The sequence below is a fragment of the Elgaria multicarinata genome, chromosome 3 (genome assembly GCF_023053635.1).
Source record: "Elgaria multicarinata webbii isolate HBS135686 ecotype San Diego chromosome 3, rElgMul1.1.pri, whole genome shotgun sequence".
Classification (NCBI taxonomy): Eukaryota; Metazoa; Chordata; class Lepidosauria; order Squamata; family Anguidae; genus Elgaria; species Elgaria multicarinata.
In genome coordinates this window covers 144,277,820-144,302,381 of record NC_086173.1, presented here as the reverse complement: position 1 = coordinate 144,302,381, position 24,562 = coordinate 144,277,820, and the positions used below count along the sequence as shown (strand labels likewise).

At 49.0% G+C, this 24,562-nt stretch overlaps 1 protein-coding gene across 1 annotated transcript in view; it reads left to right on the top strand.

Annotated features, from left to right (window-relative positions):
- PLXNB1 (plexin B1) overlaps positions 1–23,623 on the top strand; it is a 146,066-nt gene extending 122,443 nt beyond the window's left edge. The window contains exons 25-39 of the mRNA XM_063122145.1: positions 312–412; positions 1,777–1,994; positions 3,850–4,028; positions 6,027–6,093; positions 7,276–7,422; positions 8,649–8,829; positions 9,224–9,327; positions 11,537–11,621; positions 13,014–13,180; positions 14,553–14,713; positions 15,877–16,024; positions 18,947–19,011; positions 19,114–19,189; positions 19,609–19,683; positions 23,043–23,623. Of these exons, the coding sequence (XP_062978215.1) occupies positions 312–412; positions 1,777–1,994; positions 3,850–4,028; positions 6,027–6,093; positions 7,276–7,422; positions 8,649–8,829; positions 9,224–9,327; positions 11,537–11,621; positions 13,014–13,180; positions 14,553–14,713; positions 15,877–16,024; positions 18,947–19,011; positions 19,114–19,189; positions 19,609–19,683; positions 23,043–23,147 (1,879 nt within the window). The 3' untranslated portion in view covers positions 23,148–23,623. The remainder of the gene's footprint in view (positions 1–311; positions 413–1,776; positions 1,995–3,849; positions 4,029–6,026; positions 6,094–7,275; positions 7,423–8,648; positions 8,830–9,223; positions 9,328–11,536; positions 11,622–13,013; positions 13,181–14,552; positions 14,714–15,876; positions 16,025–18,946; positions 19,012–19,113; positions 19,190–19,608; positions 19,684–23,042) is intronic.
- The last annotated feature ends 939 nt before the right edge of the window (positions 23,624–24,562 follow it).

Here is a 24,562-nt window from a genome sequence, read left to right as displayed (position 1 = left end):
TTTTAAACCCCGTTCCAACTGAGAATTCTAATGTTTTGCCATCTATAATTTCCTGCATTTCCTTGTTGACTAATTGCACTTTTCCTCAAACTTCTTCCCTCCCCACCCCTTTCCCTTGCAAATTCTGGCAAAACCAAACCCTTCAACGTTCCCCTAAATCAGCACCGTGCACGTTTTACACGATTTACTCCAGCTACCCAATTTTGGTTTTGTGGTTGCAAAAATTGCGGTGATTCTCTAGCATAGAAATCAAGAGCAAAAGGAACAACTTTGCTAAAACCAATCAATAAAAATATTTCCTTTCTTTCTAGGAGAAAGAGCAAACAGGCCCTGAGAGATTACAAAAAAGTTCAGATCCAGCTTGAAAATCTGGAAACCAGTGTGCGGGACCGGTGCAAAAAAGAATTCACAGGTACGAGGAGTGGTAGACACAGCCTGGCCTCTGCTGATGTAAAATCCTTTCAAGGCTCAAGCCTTTCCCAACCCGGCGCCCTCCCGATGTGTTGAATCACACCTCCCATCACCCCCAACTAGCTGACGGGGACAGTGTAGGTTGTAGTCCAACAGATGTGGAGGACCCCAGGTTGGGGAAAGCTGCTTTAAGGAGCCACTTCCTTCCCTGCATCAGGATCTGTTCCATTTAAAGCTGCTGTGTTAAGCAAGTGGACCCCTAGCAGGGCCGGGCAAAGCTGGTAGTAGGCCCAGCCAGATGGGAAATGTAGGCCCCATTTCAAACTGCTCATTTTAATCAGTTCTAAATACATATGAACTAGAACGATTTATAAAAAAAGGTAATGGCTAGCACTTTTATTCAAGATGTATATAAGACATCACTTCTTCACATTCACAAATGCTTTACGTGCTTTTCTTTGGGCAAGTTCATCATCAACAACAGAAAAAAAACAAGCAACTTTGCCCAGGGGGACTTGGAGTAGGACCCCTCAAAATCGTAGGCTCGTGCCAACTGGCCCCACTGCCCCCGGCCTCTGCCCAACCCTGACCCCTGGAGTTGAGCAGCATCTGTTCTGGCTGGCCTGCTCTCCGTTTTGAACTGTAAGGCTGGAGGGGAACATCGGGGGAGCCCTCCCTAAGGCAAGAAAAATTAGTTCAACCTTCCTGAGGTGTACTTAGGAAGACAGCAGGGGAGGAGCCATAGCTCACTGACAGAGCACGTGTTTTGCACGCAGAAGGTACCCGGTTCAATCCCCGGTGTCTACAGTTAGAAAAACATCAGGTAGCAGGTGATGATTGAAAAGATCCTTCCCTGCCTGAGACTTGGGTAGGTGCTGCCAGTCTGAGTAATAGACAGCCCTGGACCAAATGGAAAATTAGGGCTTTTCGACATGAGGCATTTATTGTGCACTCATCCTCCCCTACTCATGGTTGTTTACAGGTTCTTTGGATAACATTTTGCTTCTGTTTGTAAATAGCACTTTCCATGAGTTTTTTTTTTTTTTTTAGAGCAGAGAAAATGCGGCATTTAACTGTAAAAGCGAAAGAAAGCGTGGTTTCCTCTTGTGAATTTGTGCTCTTTTGCTTCACCACCATGCCTTCTAGAGGTTATGTAGCAGGAAAGGAAATGCTTCTTGTGTGGTGCTCGGATCTCAATTCTGCCGTGAAACCAAAAGTAGATAGAGCAGATTAACAGCCTTGTATAGACAGGGTCTACAAGGCAGCTTCCACTGGTTTCCTGTGTTCCCAGCATGTCTTTCCTTCTTTTGGAGGGGAGGCCTCTCAAGCCCTTTCCCCGTAACATGAGCACTTCTTTCTTTCCAGACCTCATGACAGAGATGATGGATCTCACCAGTGACTTGGTTGGCACTGGGATTCCCTTCTTGGATTACAAGACCTATGCAGAACGCATCTTCTTCCCGGGTCACCGCGAGTCACCATTACAAAGGGATCTGGATGTGCCAGAATGCCGGAGGCAGACCGTCGAACAGGGCTTGGTTCAGCTCTCCAATCTCCTCAACAGCAAGCTCTTTCTCACCAAGGTCTGTTTTAGATATTTTTTTTCAAAGTCTTCAATAAATAATAGAATCAGGCAAATCACACATATTACAGTTCCGCCAGGAAGGGCTCAGGAGGGTAAAGTCATGAGCACAGAATGAGAGCAACATCCATGATGTGACGCATTGAGGCAAGTTTCTAGCCCTCACTATTGCAGATTAAAAAATCGGAAAGTTCAGGGGCTGTTTGTCTAATAACTTTTGCTACACCTCTGGAGCAGCATTTAATCGTGTTGGATTAAATGAGAACAGTGTTAAAAGTGTGGCGGGGGGCCTGTGCCGTCGGACTTGCCACCTAGGGTTGTTTTTTCAACAGAGCAAAGGAGGCTGTTCTGTGTAGTCTTACTTTGAGGTAAAATGGCAGCAGAGCGGAGGCCATTTTATCCAAATTCCTGCTGGCAAGTCATGAATGGGGAACCTTTTTCTGCCTGGGGGGTGGGAATTCAGTTTTGGAGAAGCTCTCAATGGCCCCATTCCAGGGGTGGGTGGGGCCAAAGGCAGAAGGGGCGGGGCCAAGATACCAAAAACGCCAGCAGATTTGAGCGGAAAGCTATTGCTGCCACTAACTAAGCCTTAGGGGAGGCATTTCAATCTTTTAGAATGGGGGGGAGGGATTGCCAGTGTGGAAACCAGCCAGTGTGGTGTAGTGGCTAAAGTGTTGGACTGGGAGTCGGGAGATTCGGGTTCTAGTCCCCACTCGGCCATGGAAACCCACTGGGTGACTTTGGGCCAGTCACAGACTCTCAGCCCACCCTACCTCACAGGGTTGTTGTTGTTGTGAGGATAAAATGGAGAGGAGGAGGATTATGTACGCCACCTTGGGTTCCTTGGAAGAAAAAAGGTGGGATATAAATGCAAAAATAAATAAATAAATGAAATAATAAATAAATAAATAAATAAATCATCAGTGGTCGTGGGGAAAGGGGTGTGTCCAATGGAAGATGGCGTGGTCCTCTGGGAAACCCCAGAGGGCCAAATTGAGATCCCTAGAGGGGTGGGTTTGCCCCCCTGGGCCTGGGTTTGTCCACCCCTGAGTTAGGTGATAGCTGGGGGTAGACAGACTCACCCGCATCCAATTTGCCAGATGCTGGCCCTGCTGCCATCCGCCCCTTCTTGTGGTGCCTCACGAGCTTCTTTTGAGGCTTGGCAAGCGTTCAGCGACGTCAAGAGCTCACCCACCCTCAGCCCAAGCCTCCATTTTGTGCAATAACGGAGGCTCTGGAACTTGCTTATTTCTCCCGTTGCATCAGTGGCGGCCGTAAAGGCCCCGTTCATGCAAGTGCAAAGGCGTGCCTACGGCTTCCCTACTGAGATCTATCAGTGCCACAGCATAGCTACAACCATGCTGTTCAAACAACCCCATTCACGCCATCAATGAATGTGCGAGGTAGTCATGGGGAAATGCCCAAAGAGCGGCTCCCATGGCACGCTGATGCGCCCTGGCATTTGGCCTGAGTGAGAAAGGGGCCCTGTGCACATGCAGCTATACGCACATGGAGCCCCTTTCTCGTTTATTCCTGGCTGCTGGGCTGCAAGTGCATTTCTGCTGCCCCTTCGTCATGAGTTTATCGACACTCGCAGGATCTCTGAAACCACCTGGTCCTTCCAGAGCCTCGGATTCAGTTGTGTTCCTGTCCCATTTCTTCATCCACTTCCTTGCCATTCCCTCGTGGGCACCTTCTCGGTTTGGCCCCACCCTGCTTTTGATGTGTTTTATGGGGAAAGCGAGGGGCCGTCCTGCACGTGCGTTCGGAGGGGTGACCCCGCCGGCCAGTAGAAATTGCCCTGCTGCTCCCAGCCGAGAGAGGATGGCCTAACGCAGTTGCCTCCCTCCGCCCAGTTTATCCATACCCTGGAAATCCAGCGCACCTTCTCTCCGAGGGACCGGGCCTACGTCGCCTCGCTGCTCACGGTCTCGTTGCACGGGAAGCTCGAGTACTTCACAGACATCCTCAAGACGCTCCTGAACGACTTGGTGGAGCAATACGTGGCCAAGAACCCCAAGCTGATGCTGCGCAGGTGAGCGAGCCGGGCGCGAGGGCACAGGTGAGGGAGGTTCATGGAGGACGGGGCTCCCAGTCCTGATGGCTCTGTGCTACTTCTGGGATGAGGAGGCGGGATGAGGCTGGGGAGCAACAGCGGGAGGCCAGGAGACGGCACTCACGGCCTGCTGCTCGTGGGCTTCCTGCGGCCATCTGGTTGGCCACTGTGCGAAGCACGATGCGGGAGTAGAAAGGCCTTGGGTCTGATCAGCAGGGATCGTCTTCTGTTTTTCAAGTGGAACCACTTTTTCTGTAGCAGAGGGAGATTTTGGTGGATCTGGCTGTTTGCACAAACCCAGGAGCAGGGGATGAACATGGGAGAACCTGGCGTGAATGCTGGCTGTGCACAAGAGCTTCAGAAGAGCCCTGCTGGATCAGACCAAAAGCCCATCTAGTCCAGCAGCCTGCTTCTCACCGGGGCCAACTGGATGCCTGTAGGAAGCCCACAAGCAGGACCTGAAGGCAACAGCCTGGCCCTCACCCCCCCCCCCCGCCCCCAGTGTTTGCCTGCCACAAAATTGGCATTTAGGGCCATATTGCCTTCGAACCTGGGATGGCAAGACAAGAGAAGGCAAGACGTATTGCCTTTGAAGCTGGGAAGACAAGTTCAGACAACACGCTGCAGCTCATCGTGGGTTATTTAACCCATGATGAGCCATGTTCCCCGCAGGCACCACGTTGCATATGCAACTCCCACGTGGGGGTTGTGGCATCCTGCAAAGCTGGCAAGCACGGGTTACGTGAGAGTTAAACAACCAAGTGTGGGTTGCATTTTCAAAATGGCGGCTGCATACACCCCGCTCACGCTGCGGCCAGTCACAGGCTGTTGTGTCATCCAAGCAGCCCCAGGGCGTTTTCTGTGGCAGCAGCCACGGTGGAATTCCCTCCCTAAGGAGGTGAGACTGTTTCCATCCCTGGTGGCATTTAGGCAGGCAGTTAAGACATTTTGATTCGATCTGGCTTTTAGTGGCTCTTAAAATATATATATATATATAACTGAATTCTGCTCCTTTTGATTTAAAGGATTTCATTTTATTTCTTATTACTTATCGTGCTTTGTGCTTGTTGGTTGGTTGGTTGGTTTTTACGTAAATGCTTTAGGGGCTCTTCTTAGGGTTGAAAAAAACCTTTTTGAAATCAATCAATCAAACAATAGCCATTGATCTTCCATGAATTTATCTACCTCCAGTATCAGAGGAAGTAAACCTATATACCTAAAAACCTAATTTTTGTGAGCCGCCCAGGGCGGTATAAAAATGCAATAAATAAATAAATAAATAAATAAATAAATAAATAAATAAATAAAATACCCCAGTTGCTGGGGAATATGGGCAGGAGGGTGTTGTTGCACCCGTGTCCTGCTGGTGGGTCTCCCGTTGACAGCTGGTTGGCCACTGTGTGAACAGAGTGCTGGACTAGATGGACCTTTCGGTCTGATCCAGCCCGGCCCTTCCTGTGTTTTTATGCCTAATCCCCCTTCTTAAAGCCCCCTAAGCCAGTGGGCATCACCACACCTCAAAGCAGCAATTCCCATCATTAATACATACTTAACCTAAGAAGAGACCTGCTGGGTCAGACAAAAGCCCTATCTAGTCCAGGTTTCTGTTTGCACCATGGCCAGCCACATGCCCCAATGGGAAGCCCACCAGCAGGACATGAGGGCAATCGCAAACCGGATAGAACAGCAGCAGCATTCGGAAGACAGTGTTAGGATCCCCATCACCCAACTTCAGAATGCGTGTGTGTGTTTAAAAAAAAGAGTGTAGAGGCATTACACAACCATTTGGGGGATACAGCTGGGGTAAGGAACATAGGACCCTCTAGATGTCGTTGGACTGCAACTCCCATCAACCCTAGCCAGCATAGCCAATGGTGAGGGATGATGGGGGGTGGCAGTCCCACACTTTCTCCATCCCTGGGATACAGGTTGCCTTCAGAAGAGGCAAGACCCTAACAAGCCTGTGATCTCTTTTAGGACAGAAACAGTGGTTGAGAAGTTGCTGACCAACTGGATGTCCATCTGCCTCTACGCATTTGTAAGGGTAAGACCTCCACCTCGCCAGGCATGGGGAGGGGAAGCCAAGGCAGCCTGCCATGTCCTGCAACATCTACTTTCCCCACATTGCTCCTAATGCCAATGTGACATTTCCGGTTTCTATAGACTGCAATCACTCCAGAGCCCAAACCAAATAAATATTTAACAGAATTTACTTCGCTTAAGAAGGCTTAGAGAATATCAGCGTGAAGTAAACAATATGAATCAACTATTTTTTAACCCACAGTTCTCTGTGAAGCACAGTGTTAGGTTCACCGGTCCAACAACGGTTGTTTATTCCAGTTCTTTAGTTCCCTGGTTGCTTGTCTCTCTCCATGTGGAGGTGCGCTCTTCACAAAACTGCAGACGGTCTCTTCCACCTCCTCCTCCTCCTCCTCACAATGCTGCTGATTTCTCTTTCCTTCCTCCCCTTTTCGCCGTCAACTCCCTCCTTCTGCCTCCTCAGCTCCCTCTTTCCCTTCCGCTCTCCTCTCTTCAACCGGAGGTTTTGCTCTCTCCTCACTCCATCCCATGCCCCTCCCACTTTCCCCTAGAGACAGGCATTACACCAGTTCCGGTGAGGGTGGAACCCCCTTGTCAGAGCCTCTTCATGGAGGCACGTGGGAGGCACAGCGAGACTTCCAGGGATCTTGGTGTCCTCCGAGGTGATAAAGGGTGACAAGAGCAGGGGAACTGGACTCCGAGTTGGTCTTGGATCTGGAACATGCTGCTAGCGTGTTAAGAGTTGGACATCAAGACACACTGGGAGCAGTTGTCCTTCAGAACTGTGAAATATAGATCCATACAATTCCTCATTTGGGGAGCAGCAGCACCTAGGCTGAGTCCAAGACATTTTTGGTACTGACACTTGCACACCAGCTGCTGGTTAAATCAGCTTTTATTCAGGATGAAAGGATCCAAGTCTGATCACTAGCCTTCCACCCTTTTTCAGACCTGGCACCCACCTTGAGCCCAGTCGTGCATTATGGGAGCCGCTTCTTAAATTTGTACCATCTGGTCGTACGGTGGTCGTGCTGTTGGTGCGACCCAGCTGAGGTCGAGCTGAGACCAACCCACCAGTTGAAGATCAGGGGTCTGATGTGGCTCAGATGCCACCATTTCTGTGGATGCAGCTGGGATGGGCCAGAATGTCAGGTGGTTGATGAGGCCTTCTCTGTTTCTCCTCTAGGACTCTATTGGGGAGCCTCTCTACATGCTCTTCCGAGGGATCAAGCACCAAGTAGATAAGGGGCCAGTAGACGGGGTGACCGGGAAAGCTAAGTATACCCTGAATGACAACCGCCTTCTCCGAGAGGACCTGGAATATCGCACACTGGTGAGAGCTGCTGAAGGTCTTGTTGGGAAAGAGATAGAGCCAGTCTTGGGCCTCACCCTCAGCTGCAGGCTCCTAGCCCCCCACGGGGTCCAGGCCGCATCTCCCAGCTTTCCGTCCTATCCCTAGTAGCATTGCCCTAACTGCACTATTGGATGGACATGTGTGAAGTATCAATCAATCTTTATTTACAGACAACAGACCATTATTATAGCATATAAGTACACAGATGTTAATAAAAAAAAATACATGATGTACAAAAGAAAGGATACAAAATCTGTAAAAATGCTAATCAGTAGGTTTAAAATAATGATCAGACATCTGTGAGTGGTCTAATGAGAATATCCAGATTCCAAAATTTGGCCACTTGCTCAGTAATAGGCTTATTGGTGCCCTGAAGTAAAATAATCATAAGAGACTCAGGAGAGCAACCTGGGAATCACTGGGAATATTAGGTCTTTCCTGGCCTCTTGGTAGTAACTGCAGTAGAATAGAACATGCAAGATGGACTTCGCCTCTATGTTATTACAGGGGCAGCAATAGGGTGACCATATGAAAAAGAGGACAGGGCTCCTGTACCTTTAACAGTTGTATTGAAAAGGGGATTTCAGCAGGTGTCATTTGTATATATGGAGGACCTGGGGAAATTCCCTCTTCATCACAATAGTTAAAGCTGCAGGTGCCCTGCCCTCTTTTGAATCTGGTCACTCTAGGATAGCTCCTGAAGGTTTAACTGTTGCGATGAAGAGGGAATTTCACCAGGTTCTCCATATATACAAATGACACCTGCTGAAATTCCCTTTTCTATGCAACTGTTAAAGATACGGGAGCCCTGTCCTCCTTTTTCATGCGGTCACCCTAGGCATTCCGTCTTTGCAGGGATGGCCCAGTACATGTGATAAGTAAAGATGACCAAAGAAGGGAGGGGTGGGGGTGGAAGCATTTTCAGGGGAAAGTAAGGGAACAGCGGAAGGGTTAAGTACCCCCCCTCTACCCACTGTCTTCATTTCAAATGACTCCCGCCAACTCCTGCAATAGTGCTACGAGGGTAACGCAGTCTTGGGAATCCTGTCTAGTGCTGCCCAGTGGCCTGAGGCCCTTTGCACCAGCTGTGGCCTGTTCCCTTGGGTGACAGTAGCACCGGGGAGCATCTTTAGCCCTTAGCATGTGGCTGCATGGAGCAGATGGACAAGCAGAGTGCAGCTTGGCTTGGTGTTTTGTTTTTCCAGACTTTAACTGCCTTGGCTCAAGCCGGGAGCACCGTGGGAGGAGGAACAGAGGGCGCCCAGGGCGTCGTGGTGAAGGGACTGGACTGTGACACCATCACCCAGGTGAAGGAGAAGATCCTTGACCAGATCTACAAAGGGACACCTTACTGCCACCGACCAGACCCAGACTCGCTTGACTTGGGTGAGTGGAATACCAGGCCCAGCCAATGCAAGAGGCAGCTGTTACAGTGGAATATGGTGCAATATGGGACCCTAAATGGAAACCCACCTCTCTAGCTCTGTGCCACTGCCCCTCACTGTGCTCCTACGTCCGGGCCATCTCCTACCAAACCCTGAGCCAGCACAGTTGCTAGGCAACTGCAAGCCATGCTTCCCCCGTCCACTGCCAGGTCAACCCAAGTTAGGCCACGGGGGAAACAATGGCGAGAGGGCAGTGGCATAACGTTGGAGGCCACGATGCACAGCGCAAGTGACTTCCTCTCCTCCCTAAAAGGCTTGAAGGCGCTGGCCTCTGCTCCGTGCTGTTGTCAGACCTGGTTGTTTTCGTTTTGTTTTTCCATGTCTGGTGGTGCTAGAATGGAGATCAGGGCTGGCTGGGCACCTCATCCTCTCTGACGAGGACGTGACTTCTGTCGTCCAGGGCAACTGGAAGCGTCTCAACACACTGCAACACTACAAGGTGAGGGATGTTGGGTTATTGTGCCAGAACTTTTCTCTCTCTGGAACTCTGTTTGTGCTCAGAAACAAACACACATCACGCAGGTCTTACACAGCAGAGCTGGTTTATTTCCTTCAGGCTTCTGTGCAGTTCAATTCAGATCAGTTCAGATCAGCACACTGAGGCATACACAGAGAGCAGTGATCATAGAGCAGTGATCATCAAGCAGTGATCAGTTCCATTTTACACAAGTGAGAAACTATATACACATCTACACAATTCTTATCTACATTACATACAGCTGTGATGAGGCTAACTTAGAATCTTGGCAAGGTTCCCAGAACAGCCTCTATCTCAAGGTAATTGCCCACAGATAGACTTTCTCTGTTTAACCCTGAGATAGCCATACACACACAATTTTAATGACTAAGCAAGTATTTCTTTTCATATACTTAACAAGGGAGGGGTTTGTTCTGCTCGCTTGCTTTTGGCCTTCCCCTGCCCTGGATGACTCGGCTCAATGCACAAGTTGTCTGAAGCGATTTTCTCAGGAAGGAACACGTTGCTGGGCTCCTGATTCTCTGGATACCACATCTTGTGGTCTCTTCCCGACCCATGGGCTCCAGTGAAGGGAAGGCCCTATTTTGTGGCAAGGGAGTTGGAGCAGAGAGCCTTTTGGTGTTTCTGATTCAGGATTCTAAGGAAAAAAATATACTCATTTGGGATATAAGTGAAGTTACATCGGAAGCTCCCTGCCTTCTGCTGGGTCAGACTCTTGGTTCATCTAAGTCAGTATGGTCGACACTGAGTAGCAGCAATGGCTCCCCACAGGGTTTCAGGCAGGAATTTTTCCAGCCCTGCCTGGAGATTTATTTATTTATTTATTTATTTATTTATTACATTTCTATACCACCCAATAGCCGGAGCTCTCTGGGCGGTTCACAGAAATTAAAACCATTCATAATATAAAACAACAGTATAAAACCATAATATAAAATACAATTAAAAAGCTCAACCAGATAAAAACAGCAGCAATGCAAAATTACAAATTTAAAACACCATGTTAAAATGTATTTATAGATTGTTAAAATACTGGGAGAATAAAAAGGTCTTCACCTGGCGTCTAAAAGCATATAATGTAGGTGCCAAGCGAACCTCCTTAGGAGCTCATTCCACAGCCGGGGTGCCACAGCAGAGAATGGAGATGGCAAGGATTGAACCTGGGACCTTCTGTACGCAAAGCTGGTGCTCTATCACACTGAGCTACGGCTATTCCCTAGATATTTACCCATCTGGGATACAGCATGTAGCCCTTTCTCTATCTTTCTGCCACCTGGTAAAGACTTTTTCTGTTCAGACAAGCCTTCCACTTGCCTGGTTCTGTTTGCTTTTGTTTTTTACTGTTGGTTTTAAGTTGTTCCATTGAATATTGTTGGTTTTGTTTTTAAAATGATGTCAGCCACCTCCAACACTGCTTTTACGACAACAACAAAAAATAGACCAGCACCAGATAAAAAGTCAAGTTACAAAAATTTGTCTGTGACTTTTCATAGACAATAAACACACAGGCACATGGCAATGAGCATGTGCCATAGGCTGCCTCAAGCTTATAATGTGCAGATGCGCCTCCCCCAACCTCATGACCTCCAGACATGTCAGATTACAACTCCCATCAACCCCAACACATCCAGAGGTCGCCAGGTTGGAGGAGGCTGCCTTTGAGTATCATCTCTTTTGAGCATCCCCACACATTTATAATTTATTTATTTATTAATTAAAACATTTACATCCCGCCCTATATCACAAGGATCTCAGGTTGGCGTACAGATAAAACCATATATATATATAAAATAGAACAATAAATATACAATTCTAAAACAAATTAATCCATTAACATGTTAAAACCAGTATGAAATTTTAAAACAGTAAAATCCAATGAAAACAAGGCAGTGTGCAGGCTGGTGGATTTAGCTATCAAAGGCTTTGCTAAAAAGCCTTAACCTTTAGGACAATGACTTGGGGGAGGGGGGGCTTCAAACTGGCTTGTACTGGGTCAAAAGCCAGGGGTGTTGGCATGTGTGGAGTTGGACATGTCTTGGACTGTATGTGAGAGTGGTCCAAAATGCATGCGCCCGTGTTTTTCCAGTCACACGTAAAAACAAGGTAGTGTTGAAACGAGGAGCAGAGGATACGGTCTAACCCAAAGGTGGTTTTTTTTGTTCATGCTCAGGTCCCTGATGGAGCCACGGTTGCTCTTGTTCCTCGTATGACCAAGCACCTCCCCAGGGAGAATCAGGATTACATCGCTGGAGAGAGTGAGTCACTCTCAATTTATTTATTTATTTATTTATTTATTTATTTATTTATTTATTTTATTTATTTATTACATTTCTATACCGCCCAATAGCGGGAGCTCTCTGGGCGGTTCTCAACTCTTGTTAAAGCTGGGACTGAACTGATTGTTGGAGATAAATGTGGGGGGGGGGGGCAGGGGGAGATATCAGTGCCAGTTTGGGTGGATTACAGCACTCCAGGGGGAGAAGGTCAGGGCTTTTAGTGATGTACTGGTTAAGAGTGTCAGACTAGAACTGAAAGACACAGGTTCAAATCCCCACTCTCCCTTAAAACTCCCTGGTTGGCCTCAGGCCTGTCTACTGTTCTCACCCTCCCTCCCTAACCAACTCAGGGACAAACGAAACATTTTCCTAGTCACACGTAGTATAGCTATGCCTGGTTGTTTTCCATACTCTCGTGTAAGCGTGCATGGCCTTGATTCAGATCAGGGCCATGCCACTTTGTGAGGGGGTTAACCCTTCTGCCCTCCACCACCCATTTTTCCTTGAAATTCCATCCAGCCTTTTTTTTAAAAAAAACCTCCCTTACCCACTCCCCCCCTATAGGAAGATGGAATTGTGTGGGGAAAGGGGGATGTTCAACCCACTCACCCTTTCCCCACACAATTCCATCTTCCTATCGGGGGAGTGGGAGTGGGGAAGGGAGTGGGTTAAAAAAAAAGAAAAAGGCTGGATGGAATTTCAAGGAAAAATGGGTGGTGGAGGGCAGAAGGCTTAACCCCCTCACAAAGTGGCATGGCCCTGATCTGAATCAAGGCCATGCACGCTTACACGAGAGTATGGAAAACAACCAGGCATAGCTATACTAGGTGTGACTAGGAAAACGTTTCGTTTGTCCCTGAGTTGGTTAGGGAGGGAGGGTGAGAACAGTAGACAGGCCTGAGGCCAACCAGGGAGCATCCAGAAGTGCCGTGGACCACACACACGTACACGAGAGTAGGGGAGACAATGATGCATAGCCAACACTGTGTGTGATTAGGAGAATGTTTAGTTTGGTCCTCACAGAATTGTTGTGAAAGTAAATACGTGGAGGGAGCCCATAAATGCCTTCTTGAACTCTTTGGAGAAAAGATGGGGGATGCAAATGTAATCAAGGAAGAGAAGGCTGATCCAGAAGCAAGTTCCAAACCATGGAGGCTGGTGACTCCGATGTCAATGGGGCGGTGAATCTGCTCTGGGTTTCAGTCAGAACCACTCAGAACGCCGAAGGAGCTCTCCATAGAACCTTGGATAGCTCCTTTCTATAGTTCTGACTGAAACCCAGGGTGGATTCACCGCCCCATTGACATCGGAGCCACCAGCCTCCACTAGTTCCAAAACTGTTTTTGGCACGTATTGCTTTCTGTGTTGTAGAGACCCCAATGCTAGAGGATGCCGATGAGGGCGGGATGAAGCCATGGCACCTGGTGAAACCGACCGAGGAGCCTGAGCTGCCGAAACATCGTCGAGGGAGCCTGCGGGAGCGAGAGAGAGCCAAGGCCATTCCTGAGATCTATCTCACCCGCCTCCTCTCCATGAAGGTGAAGAAGGAGCACCCCCCCAGCCCTGGTGTCCTCATTTTCTTTTCTTTTTTCTTTCCCCATATCTTCTCAGGCTTCAATTCTATGGACATTTCCCCGGGAACAGGCCCCACTGGAAACAGCAAGGGTTACTTCTGAGTAAACATGCATAGAACTGCACTGTCAGTCTAGGTTTTGTGACTTCATCTCATCCGCAAAGTTACGTCATGAGAATCAAAAATATAACTGCCAGTATCGTACTTCCCTTATACAAATCTATGGCGTGACTACTTCATGGATTTGTACAGTTCAGGTCACCGCACCTTTAAAAAGATGTTGTAGAGCTGGAAGAAGCGAAGAAAAGATGGACAACTGAAATGATCAAGAGGCTGGAGCGAGGCCCCTATGTGAGGAAAGGTTCTAACATCCCTGGCACTGCTTGGCTTAGAGAAAAGACGAGTGAAGGCAAACATTATAGAGGTGTACAAAATTATGTATGGGGTGAAGAAAGTGGAGATCTCTCATAACAGTGGAACCTGGAGTCATCCCTTGAAGCTGACTGGGAGATTCAAGACGGATCAAAGAGAGTCCTTCTTCACACAGCGTATAGTTAAATTATGGAATTCACTACCACAAGATGGAGTGATGGCCTCCAGTTTGGATGGCTTTAAAAGAGGATTGGACGAGTTCCTGGAGGAGAAGGCTATCGAAGGCTACTAGCCCTGATGGCTATGTGCTACCTCCAATATCGGAGGCAATATGCCTATGTACACCAGTTGCTGGGGAACATGGGAAGGAGGGTGCTGTTGCACATTGTCCTATTTGTGGACTTCCTGTTGGGTCGTCTGGTTGGCCACTGCAAGAACAAATGCTGAACTAGATAGGCCTTTGGCCTGATCCAACATGGCTCTTCTTTTCTTCTAAGTTTTGGGGAAAGGACTTTGGAGGATACACAGTGGGGAAAGAGCCTTGGCAGCCTTGTTGTGTAAAGCAGGGGTATGGTGGGGTGGGGTGGGGTGGGGTGGGGTGGAGGGAGAGAAAGAAGGGAGCAGAGTAATAGAATTGAATAGATGGATGGGGAGTATGTTTGAGAGAGAGTGTGGGGTGCGTCCATCCCCACTCACTGCTGGCATGCAGCCCCCAAAAGATTTCCCATAGGAAATGTGATCCTAAGGCCAAAAAAGATTCCCCACATCTGGTGTAAAGGGGAGAAAGTCCCCCCCAAAAAACAATTATGGAACCCCGGGTAATATGTCATTCTGCCGTCAGGCTGTGGCTGCCTTGGCACTGGAAGACGGATGTAGTTTTTTCTTCATAGCCATCATCATTCTTCCATTCACTTGCCCCCAAACTGAGCTGGGCAAATGCCCATTGTCCTGATTTCTGCCTGCAGGGGACACTGCAAAAGTTTGTGGACGACTTGTTCCAAGTGATCCTCAGTACCAGCCGCCCCGTCCCGATGGCTGTGAAGTATTTCTTTGATCTGCTGGATGAGCAAGCACTGAATCACGGGATCACAGACCCAGAGACCATCCACATCTGGAAGACAAACAGGTATGCAGCCGGAGCTGATGCCTAGCAGAATATCCCAATGAAATCTTCAGACGCCGTGTTCTCCTTTGCCCAACAGAAGACAATACTCTGGCAGAAATGGGCCACGCCCATTCCTGCTGCCCCTCCTGTGTTATCTAGTCCTCATTGTCACACCAGCCGTGTGGGCTAGGCTCTTAGTATCCCCATTTTACAGCTTGGGTGATTGAGGCACAGGGAATGTAACCTGCCCAAAGCATTCTGATACATTGATGGCTGTGCAGGTTTCCTAGATCCAAACCAAACGATCTAAGGGCCAAACCAGAAGTAGCGCGAAATGCTGCCCCAGTTTGTCAAACCTCCCCTCCCTGTGTGTTGCAGTCCCAACAAAAATCAACCCACACCCCCGGGCCTACAGTGATATAGATATGAATCTTGAATTTGCTTTCTAATGACATATTTGGTATCACGTTATCTGGTTTGGTTCTAATTCACTGGACTAACCTGCTGTAGTTTTTGCAGCAGCATTATTATTATTATTATTATTATTATTATTATTATTATTATTATTATATATGCTGGTATTGACATTTAAAGCCCTAAACGGTTTGGGGCCAGGTTATTTGAAGGAACGCCTCCTCCCATATGTACCTGCCCGGACCTTAAGATCATCTACAGGGGCCCTTCTCTGTGAGCCCCTGCCGAAGGAAGTGAGGCAGGTGGCTACTAGGAGGGCTTTCTCTGCTGTGGCACCCCGGTTGTGGAACGAGCTCCCCAGAGAGGTCCGCCTGGCGCCTACACTGTACTCCTTTCATCACCAGCTGAAGACCTTTTTATTCTCCCAGTATTTTAACACTTAATTTTAACTTAAATTTAAATTTTACTGTTTTAACTCTGTATTTTAATTTTATATCAATTTTGCTACGTGGTTTTTATTCTGGTTGTGCTTTTTATATTGTGTTGTGTATTTGTGCCTTTAACCTGTTGATTGTCTTACTATGATTTTAATTTTTGTGAACCGCCCAGAGAGCTTCGGCTATTGGGTGGTATAGAAATGTAATAAATAAATAAATAAATAAATAAATAAATACAATTATGTCCCACCTGTTGTCCAGTGCTGGGCCTTACCTTATCTGGGAGCTCCCAGCAAGTGCAGGTCTGTTGAATATTTCTTCTTCTCACTACAGCCTGCCCCTGAGGTTCTGGATCAACATTATCAAGAACCCCGAGTTCGTCTTTGACGTGCAGACGTCGGATAACGTGGAAGCCGTGCTCCTGGTCATTGCTCAGACCTTCATGGACTCCTGCACACTCGCCGACCACAAGCTGGGTCGGGTAAGTCAGGGAAGGCCTGGGCAGAAGCCTCCCATTTATGTTCAGCCGCCGGTCGACAAATCCAGAAGCCGTCTGCTTTCTAGACCAGCATTTCCTAAAGCAATAAATGTCCGGCAGATGTTCCCATTCGTTGCAGGGCATCCAGGCATTTTTCTCAAGGTTGCACCTGCCACTGTGGGTCCCTTTCCCTTATGCACGGCCCGTGATGTTTTCTCACTGGGAAAATGCTGTTCTGTCAGCACGAATGTGACTTGTCATGTGGGACGCAGTTGCACAACTATCGTGGACGCTAGTACCGGAGATGTGACAGACAGCAAGGGACATCCAAGCCATTTTTGTTGTATTGTCTTTGCCATAATTCACTACGGCGTTAAGTGCAGAGCTCTCATCCAGAACGTTTTTTTGAACCCTTGGTTGAAATCTGAGCCGCACTCTGGTTGTTCTCAACCTCTGGCTGTTCCTCTCTGCTCTCGTATGGTGGTTCCCCCTTGCCCTTTGGAGCCAGTGGGGCTGCCCAGATCAACTGTTCACCTTCTAGTGCAAGGGTGTTGAACCTCAACTCAATTTCGGGGAAGCTCTTTGGGGGGGGATCCCATTCAAGGGTGGGCATAGGCGTGCACAAGGGGTGTGCTGGGTGTCCCCAGGCACACCCTAATGCCTCAAGCAATAAGCACCGAATTGAGGAGGCCATTGAGTAGGGATCCAGAGGGGGAACAGTTCTCTGGCTGCCCTCTGGCTGCTTCGCTGCCGCTACCACCAGCCAGTGCGCTATTGCTCCCAGCAGCAGGAGTGAAAAGGAATCGCTCTGCTGGGAGCCACACTTCCAAGAGGCCAGGAGGAGGGGCCTCGAAGGCTTATATCACCTCGAAAGCCCCTCCTCTGGCCAGTGTCACCACAAAGCCCCACCAATGCCCCACCTGCAACAGCCCTCCCCAGTCAAGCAAGCTGAACACAGAGTAGGGCATCAGTGTCTACAGTGCTTAATAAATAAACGAATGAAAATAATGTCCTTTATGATTGAGTATTCAGTAAATGTTTGCCTTTAAAAAAAAAAATTCCTTGCGTGCACACCCTAATGGAATGTGCTGCGCATGCCGATGGGGGTGGGTGAGGCCAAAAGCAAAGGAAGGAAGGATCAAAATACCCAAAATACCAGCACATTTTAGCTTACAGTTCTTCCTGCCAGTAACTAAGCCTTAGGAGAGGCATTTCAACCTTTTCGAATGGGTGTTTGGTGGGGGGATCCCAGGAAACCACCAAACAATTAGAACATCAGAACATCAGAAGAGCCCTGCTGGATCAGACCAAGGGTCCATCTAGTCCAGCACTCTGTTCACCCAGTGGCCAACCAGCCATCAGCCAGGGATGAACAAGCAGGACATGGTGCAACAGCACCCTCCCGCCCATGTTCCCCAGCAACTGGTGCACACAGGCTTATTGCCTCAAATACTGGAGATAGCACACAACCATCGGGGCTGGTAGCCATTGATAACCTTTGCCTCCAGGAATTTATCCAACCCCCTTTTGAAGCCATCCATGTCTCTGCGGAGGCCACCAGTGAGGGAGGAAGCAGCAGCCAGGCACCTCTCCACCGTGCCTGGGTCCAGCTCCAGCTGAGAGCCCCCTCCCTCCTGCTGTCAACTGTAACTGCTGAACTTTCCAACTAAGATTGTAGTGTCTGAATTTGCTTTCCTTTCCCCCCTCCTCCTCCTCCTCCCTCCCAATCCCCTTTCCTTTTGTGTCATGTCTTTTAGATTGTAAGCCTGTGGGCAGGGACTGTCAAGAAATACTTTTGTAAGCTGCCATGAGAGCCTTTTTTGGCTGAATGGCGGCATAAAAATCCTTAAATACATAAAATAAAGAAATAAATCCAGATTGGTGGCCATCACTACATATTGTGGTAGTGAGTTCCATAATTTAACTATGCACTGTGTGGAGTTGGGGGTGGGAAATAGGAACCACTTGGTGATGTGGGGGGGAATGGCCATTTGGGGAACCCCCAGAGGAGCAGATTTGGCCCACGGGACAGAGGTTCAACACCCCTGTTCTAGTGCATATTCAGCAGGGGACCTGTCAGCCACCATGTGCCCCAGCCAGAGTTTCATAGAATCAGAAGAGCAGAGTTGGAAGGGGCCTACAAGGCCATTGAGCCCAATTCCCTGCTCAATGCAGGAATCCACCCTAAAGCATCCCTGACAGATGGTTGTCTCTGTCCAGTGAGCTGTACATGCATCATGGCAACAAGGGGCTATCTTGATGTCGTATTTGCTCTGGGGTGGCTCCAAATCCACATTGGGTTGGTTATATGACGCAGGTATCTTGTTAGCCATAGTGGGAAGCAGGAGGCGGGACTAGATGGACCTTTGGTCTGATCCAGCAGGTGGGTTCTTATGGTCTAGTTGCTGCCGTTGTTTCGCAACTGAGTTGTGATGTGGCCCCTGTGAAGCTGGACAACCATCTGTCAGGAATGGTTTAAGGTAGATTCCTGCAATGGGCAGGGGGTTGGACTAGATGGCCTTGTAGGCCCCTTCCAACTCTACTATTCTATGATTCTAAGCTGCTGGGGGCTAATAATACATCTCAAAGGGGGCAAAATGGTTCAGCTATGTTAGTGCTAGGGCTGGGGTTGCGTACTGCACACATCTATCAGTTTCCCAAAAACTGGCACTGAACATAGCAAGTTGCTCAACCTCATTATCATGCAGTACAACTCTGACCCGTGTGGCCAATTACCAGACAAGGCTGAGGACTGGATTCCTTGGATTAAGGGATGCGGGAGGTTTGTACCCTTCACATCTCTCTGCAGTGATTCCTCTCCTTTCTTTCCTCCCCATCCCCTTGGTAGGGTGTTTTTGTAATCCTTACATTTGCCGTTTTCTGGGCCTTGTCACTAAATTCTTGCTCCCATTGTGGCCTTTCCAGGATTCCCCCATTAACAAGCTGCTCTACGCCCGTGACATTCCACGCTATAAGCAGATGGTGGAAAGGTAAGAAAGGGGATCGGAGGGGCAAGCTGGGTACGTGGAGGGAGGAAGAAAGGCAAACGACTCGAGTGGAGAAATGGATCCTAAGTATTTCGACCTTTGCAGGTACTATGCAGATATTCGCCAGACCATCTCTGCCAGCGACCAGGAGATGAATTCCGCCCTGGCTGAACTATCACGGGTAAGTAGCGCCTGTCCCTCCCTTACCTCTGATAAGGACAGGATCCCCTTCCTGTCTGATGAGAGATAAACGAGGGATTCCCCTGCTACTGCCAGGCAAGGGGATCCCCAGACTTCTGCGGGTGTTTTGTATAAGTCCATGTGAGTTAAAAGGGTTGGATGGTAGTGATGGAAAAGATGATGAGGCCTGAGACGCTGCCGATGGACAAATCCTCTGGCCTGGTATAAAACAGCAGCCTGGGTGCCGGAGCTTCATAAATCTTTATGACACTTAAGCCCCTGTGGTTCCTTCACCATGTTGCCTGCCTAATTTGCAACTCGACCCCTGACACACACACACCCCAGAGCTGTTGAAGTGGGATGAATAAAGGGGAGCTTTGGCTCCCTCGGTCACTGACAGCAGTTATCTCTTGCTTGCAGAATTACTCAGGTGAACTCAATTCCTTGGTGGCGCTGCACGAACTCTACAAGTACATCAACAAGTACTATGACCAGGTGAGGGCGGTTCACAGGCACTGTTCCAGCAGGGCGACTGAGGAACCCCATTAGCCTTGGGGAAACAGTGGTTTATCTAGTAGTTCCACCCTACCTCCTTTCCCAATGAATGCTGTGTATAAAACATGGGTGGCAATATCATAGACTGCTGTCTTCCAAAACCCTCCTTAAATGTATAATTTAATTCCAACCCCCTCCCACACACCCCGACTTACCGCAAGAACGTCTGAACCACATCTGGGGCTGCATTGTGTCCTAACTGCATTACAATATGATCCCCAACCTTCCTTAAGGGGGATGATTCAAAATAATTCATAAGAATTTGTGCGCATTGGGGGCGGGGTGTGGGTGTCACCCGTTACTCAAAGTGAGAAAAAAACAATGAACCAAAATATGAATACATTATCCGTAGCTTTTCTCTATAAAAGATTGTTAGATCAATGTTCTTTTCACCCAGGGACGAAATCCAAACAGCCCTTAAGCACGACTCCACCATTCCAGTGACAGAGGGTTCGAAAGCGCTTTATTGATTAGTAATCAAGGCCTGGCCTCTTCAAAGGGAGCAATCAGACAAAAGACATAGGGAATACAGTACAGTATTTGAGCTTGCAAGGGGCAGGGCCCAGTAGCAGCATAAACCAATCAGAGCATAACACTGGGGCATAGCTAATTATGCTAAACAATCCTCTCTGTTCTATAAACAATACCTTTGGCCTTACAATAAGTTACAAAAGGTTAACTTTGACACAGCAGCACTGGAGCCGGAGCTCTTGTTTATGTTAGATAAGAAGGATGCACTCAAGGAGACATTCTCGCATACAGGACATGATGACATTTTGCCTGCAATATGATGGCTACTTTACAGTTTCCTGTTAAAAATGGAGAGACCTCTGCTAACAAGATAGTTCAAAAGAGCTTCAGAATAGATACCTAATAAAACCTCCTCAGTACTAAAATGATTCGGTCATAATTCCTTACTCATAGGAAGAGTGTAAGACACCCTCTGACCTAGGAAGTGTCAATAGGCTGAAGGAGCCCTCTGAAAAGGCTGCCAGGGGAGGCAGGGCCCTCCCGCCATCCCAATGGGTTACAGCAGGGGTGGGGAACCTCAGCCCTGTGGGCCAAATCTGCCCCCCCCCACACACCTTCCGCTGTTCTTTGGTGGTTTGGTGTTGATCTTAATCCTGATCCAGCCAAGGACCCCCATTAAACAGATTTGAGGGTACCAATATGACTCAAGTTCACTTGTATGAAAGAATGATCTGGTTTGTTGATAGAAAATGGATTCAGATAATAAAGACAAAGGAAACCTTATACGCACCCTCAACTGGCAGATCACGATCCCTTTACTAGGTGTTGCATTGGTTCCTTGGATGCAACGGGGTGTCATCCCACAGGCCTCGGGTCTCCGGGCAGGCAGGCACCCTTCCTCCTCCCGAAGTCAGAACCAAGAGCCAAGCCAGTGTGTTTGGATTTTATAAGTGTCACTCCTAAGTTCCAGAAATGGTCAGCCCACACACACACACACACACACACACACACACACACACACACCTCTCTTCATGAAGAAGTAGAAAGAAGGCGGGGTTTAATTTCTTGGCAGGAAAGAAGGAAAAACAAATCTTATCTTCATAAAGTATGAAGTGCAATGAATGGCTGTCTGCTTGGTGTTAAGCAGCAAAAAAACCTGACCGTCACTATACAGCTATGAGAACTTCGTAATTATTGCCAACTTACTCTACTAAATAAGTACGCATATGCTACTAAACACTGCATATGACTCTGGGTAAGTTCACATCTGACTCCTCTCCATCCTTCCAAAACCAGATCCAATACAGAGTTTCCCAGCTTTTGTATATTTCCCCCAGGCCCATTCTGAAAGGTTAAAATGCCCCTCTAGAGGCTTAGCTACTGTCGATACGGACTTTCAGCTAAAACATGCCACTGGAATGCGGCCCTGAGAGCCAGATTCAGCCCCTCAGCTGGAAAAGGTTCAATATCTGTGGGTTGCAGGGGGGCGGGGGCATTTGCTGGCCTGGGCGGCAAAGGGCAAAAGTTCTCTCTCGCTCTCTTCTGGCCTGGTGGCCGAAGCAGCTGGAGCAGGATGGGCCCTTTCAAATGGCTGCAAGGGGAAGTCTGAATGGGAAGGGATGGGAGAAGGCAAGAGGCGAGATGGTCTCTAGTGCAGTGGTTCTCAACCATTTTTGCTCCATTCCCTCCTTTCACCATTGTTCAGAATATAGTTACCCCCTTCCCAAGACAGTCTAACTCAAAAGGTGCATTCCAAATAATATGCATATAATATTGAAAATCTTTTATTTATTTTTCTAGATTAGTCCCACTTAAAGGGGCAACGCAAAGCATGGCCCCTTTTACATTCTCAGCTCACATGCTTTGCGTTGCCCCTTTAAAAGGAAGCTTGAAACTTCTAGGATTGCGAGGGAGGGAGAGAAAAGAGAGCAAAGGCCTGGCTTTTGCGGACAACATGACACTTTTCTGGGACGTTTTGAATAACATGTGTAGGAAGACATAATCTACAGGACATCATACTTTGCTGAATAGTGGCCCCAATTCCCCCCCTGGAACCCTAAAATCCCCCCCCGGGGGGGGGAATTCCCCCCTTGTTGAGAACCCATGCTCCAGTGCCTTCCCTTGCAGAAAAATTGTGGAGAGTCAAAACAACCCTGTGCCTTTCCCCAAACTCCACAAATTGGCGGATTGAGCCTGTATAGTGCTACGGAAATGCCCCTAGCAGCAGAGAGCAGTGTAGCCAGGTGTGAGCTCCCCTGGCCACTGGGAGCATGGATGGCTGAAGGGAAGCTTGCCACTTGCTTTCCATCAGCCTGAGCTTAAAGGTGTGCCTGGGCAGACTGAGGATCTCAGGGAAGGGATATGGCTACTGGGAGGGCACAAGTATCCTCCCAGACCAATTCTCCTCCCTCCTACTCCCCCCCCCCCCCCGTGACCCCTACCAAAGGATTGTTTTAGCACTCACCCCTTGGCCATTGAAAGGATTGCAGGGAGAAAAGAAATAGGAATTCAATTGGAGGAAGAAAGGAATTGAGTTCTGCAGACTTCCGGGGAAAGAGCATTCTGCAGTTGGGGCGCCACTATCAAAAAGGCCCTGCTTCTAATGGATACCAGCCCTATTCCAGCAAGGAAGGCACCCTGAGCAGGGCCCCTTCCAAATACCTTAAGGCCTGGGGGATGGGGGTGTCTACATTAGCTATCACTGGGGATTGGAGCCTTTGGCTAACAGCATTCGCAGCATCCTCTTCAAAAGCCCAGCCTTGAGGCTGAAGGTCCATCCGTACCCCACCCCCGCCACCCTTGGCTAACGGCTCTGAGTCTCCCTGCAGATCATCACTGCCTTGGAGGAGGACCCGACGGCACAGAAGATGCAGCTGGGATACCGCCTGCAGCAGATCGCCGCAGCAGTGGAGAACAAAGTCACAGACTTGTGACGTGCACAGAGGGACAGTCAGGCCGAGACGGGGGGGGGAGCAGGCGGCACCCGTTGCAGTCAGGACCAGACACTCCACGTGGAGGTGGACAGAGGAAGCAGCCGCAGATCAGGAAAGGCCCAGCGAGAGGGGCCGAGGGTGCCAGCGGACTTTGTTTTTTATACAGACTTTTTAAAAATAATAATAATAAAAATAATGATGATGGTGATGATAATAATGAACGCTAGGGAAATCCTCCCTAAACAGAACCTGGGTTCCTCCAGATGGGCTGAGCCAAGCGGCCAGGAGGCCTGTTGTCGTGAATGTGCCAAGGGGGTGAGAGACTAGGTGTGGGACGCCGGGGCGGGGGGACGCCGGATCTTTGCCTCTCCCCTCTGCAGCCTGAAGACACTGCAAAGGACAGCTCAGGCAGGGGCCCTGAAGCTGCGTGAGCGTCTACAGACTCCCTTGGGCCCCGAGAGAGGACATCCTCCTGGCTAAGCAAGGGGAGAGCCGCCCTGCCCCGCCCTCCGGGTCTCTCCTGTTTCATCCAGCGGCACTTCCTTTCCGAAGCAGGCTAGGACAAGCACAGAGGAACTGGCTGAGGAAGGGCGCGCCAGAGGCCTAGGACTTGGAAGCGCCGGGGCTCGCAGGTAGCTGGAAGCCTGCCCAGATCCCTGGAGCGTGGAGGAGCCACCTCCGTCTTGCTTAGCCACGGCCAGTCGAGGCGGTCCACGAAGCGTTTCCGCAGCCGCTTCTTCAGGCGCAAGACCCCCCCACGCCTCGCCACGCTCTCCAGAAAGCACAAAGGAAGTCCTGCTTCCCTCCGGCTGCCTTGCACTCCCGCTTGCCGCTGTTTTTGAGTAGGATCCGTAGATCGCACGGTAGTTGGTGGTGGTGGTGGGAATATTTTCAGAGCTTTCAAGACGTTAACTCCTTCCCCCTTTGTCTTAGCGCTTCCTCCTTGAGTGGACAGCCTCTTCCTCCCACGCCTCCTTTTGCCCTGAGCTCCATGAGGCTTTCTTAGCTCTGCCAGGGGGCTGCTCAGCTTCTTTACAGAAGCCATCGCTTGCATCTCTGACGCCTTCTGAGGTCTGAGGCCGAAGTCCCCAAGCGGCAGCTTTCGTTGCTTCTCGGGCTGGGGTTGCCATCCCCCTGTGCCTTCGGGAGCAGCTTGATCTGCAGGCCTTATTAGCAGGTGATAATATTTCTGTCCCTGTCATGAAAAGCATCACTTGCCGGTTTCTTAGTTCCGGCTTAAAAGGCTCAGGAACAACCAGATGGTGTTCATTTCTGGTCCGTCAGCAACCCTATCTTGTAGCTCAGCTGAAATGTGTTCCCCATTCTTTTCTGTTACGATAAACCCAGATGAGGTGTGTCCACACCAGCACTCCCAATACCTTGTCCCTTTGCCCCTTCTTGACCCAGGAGGCTTC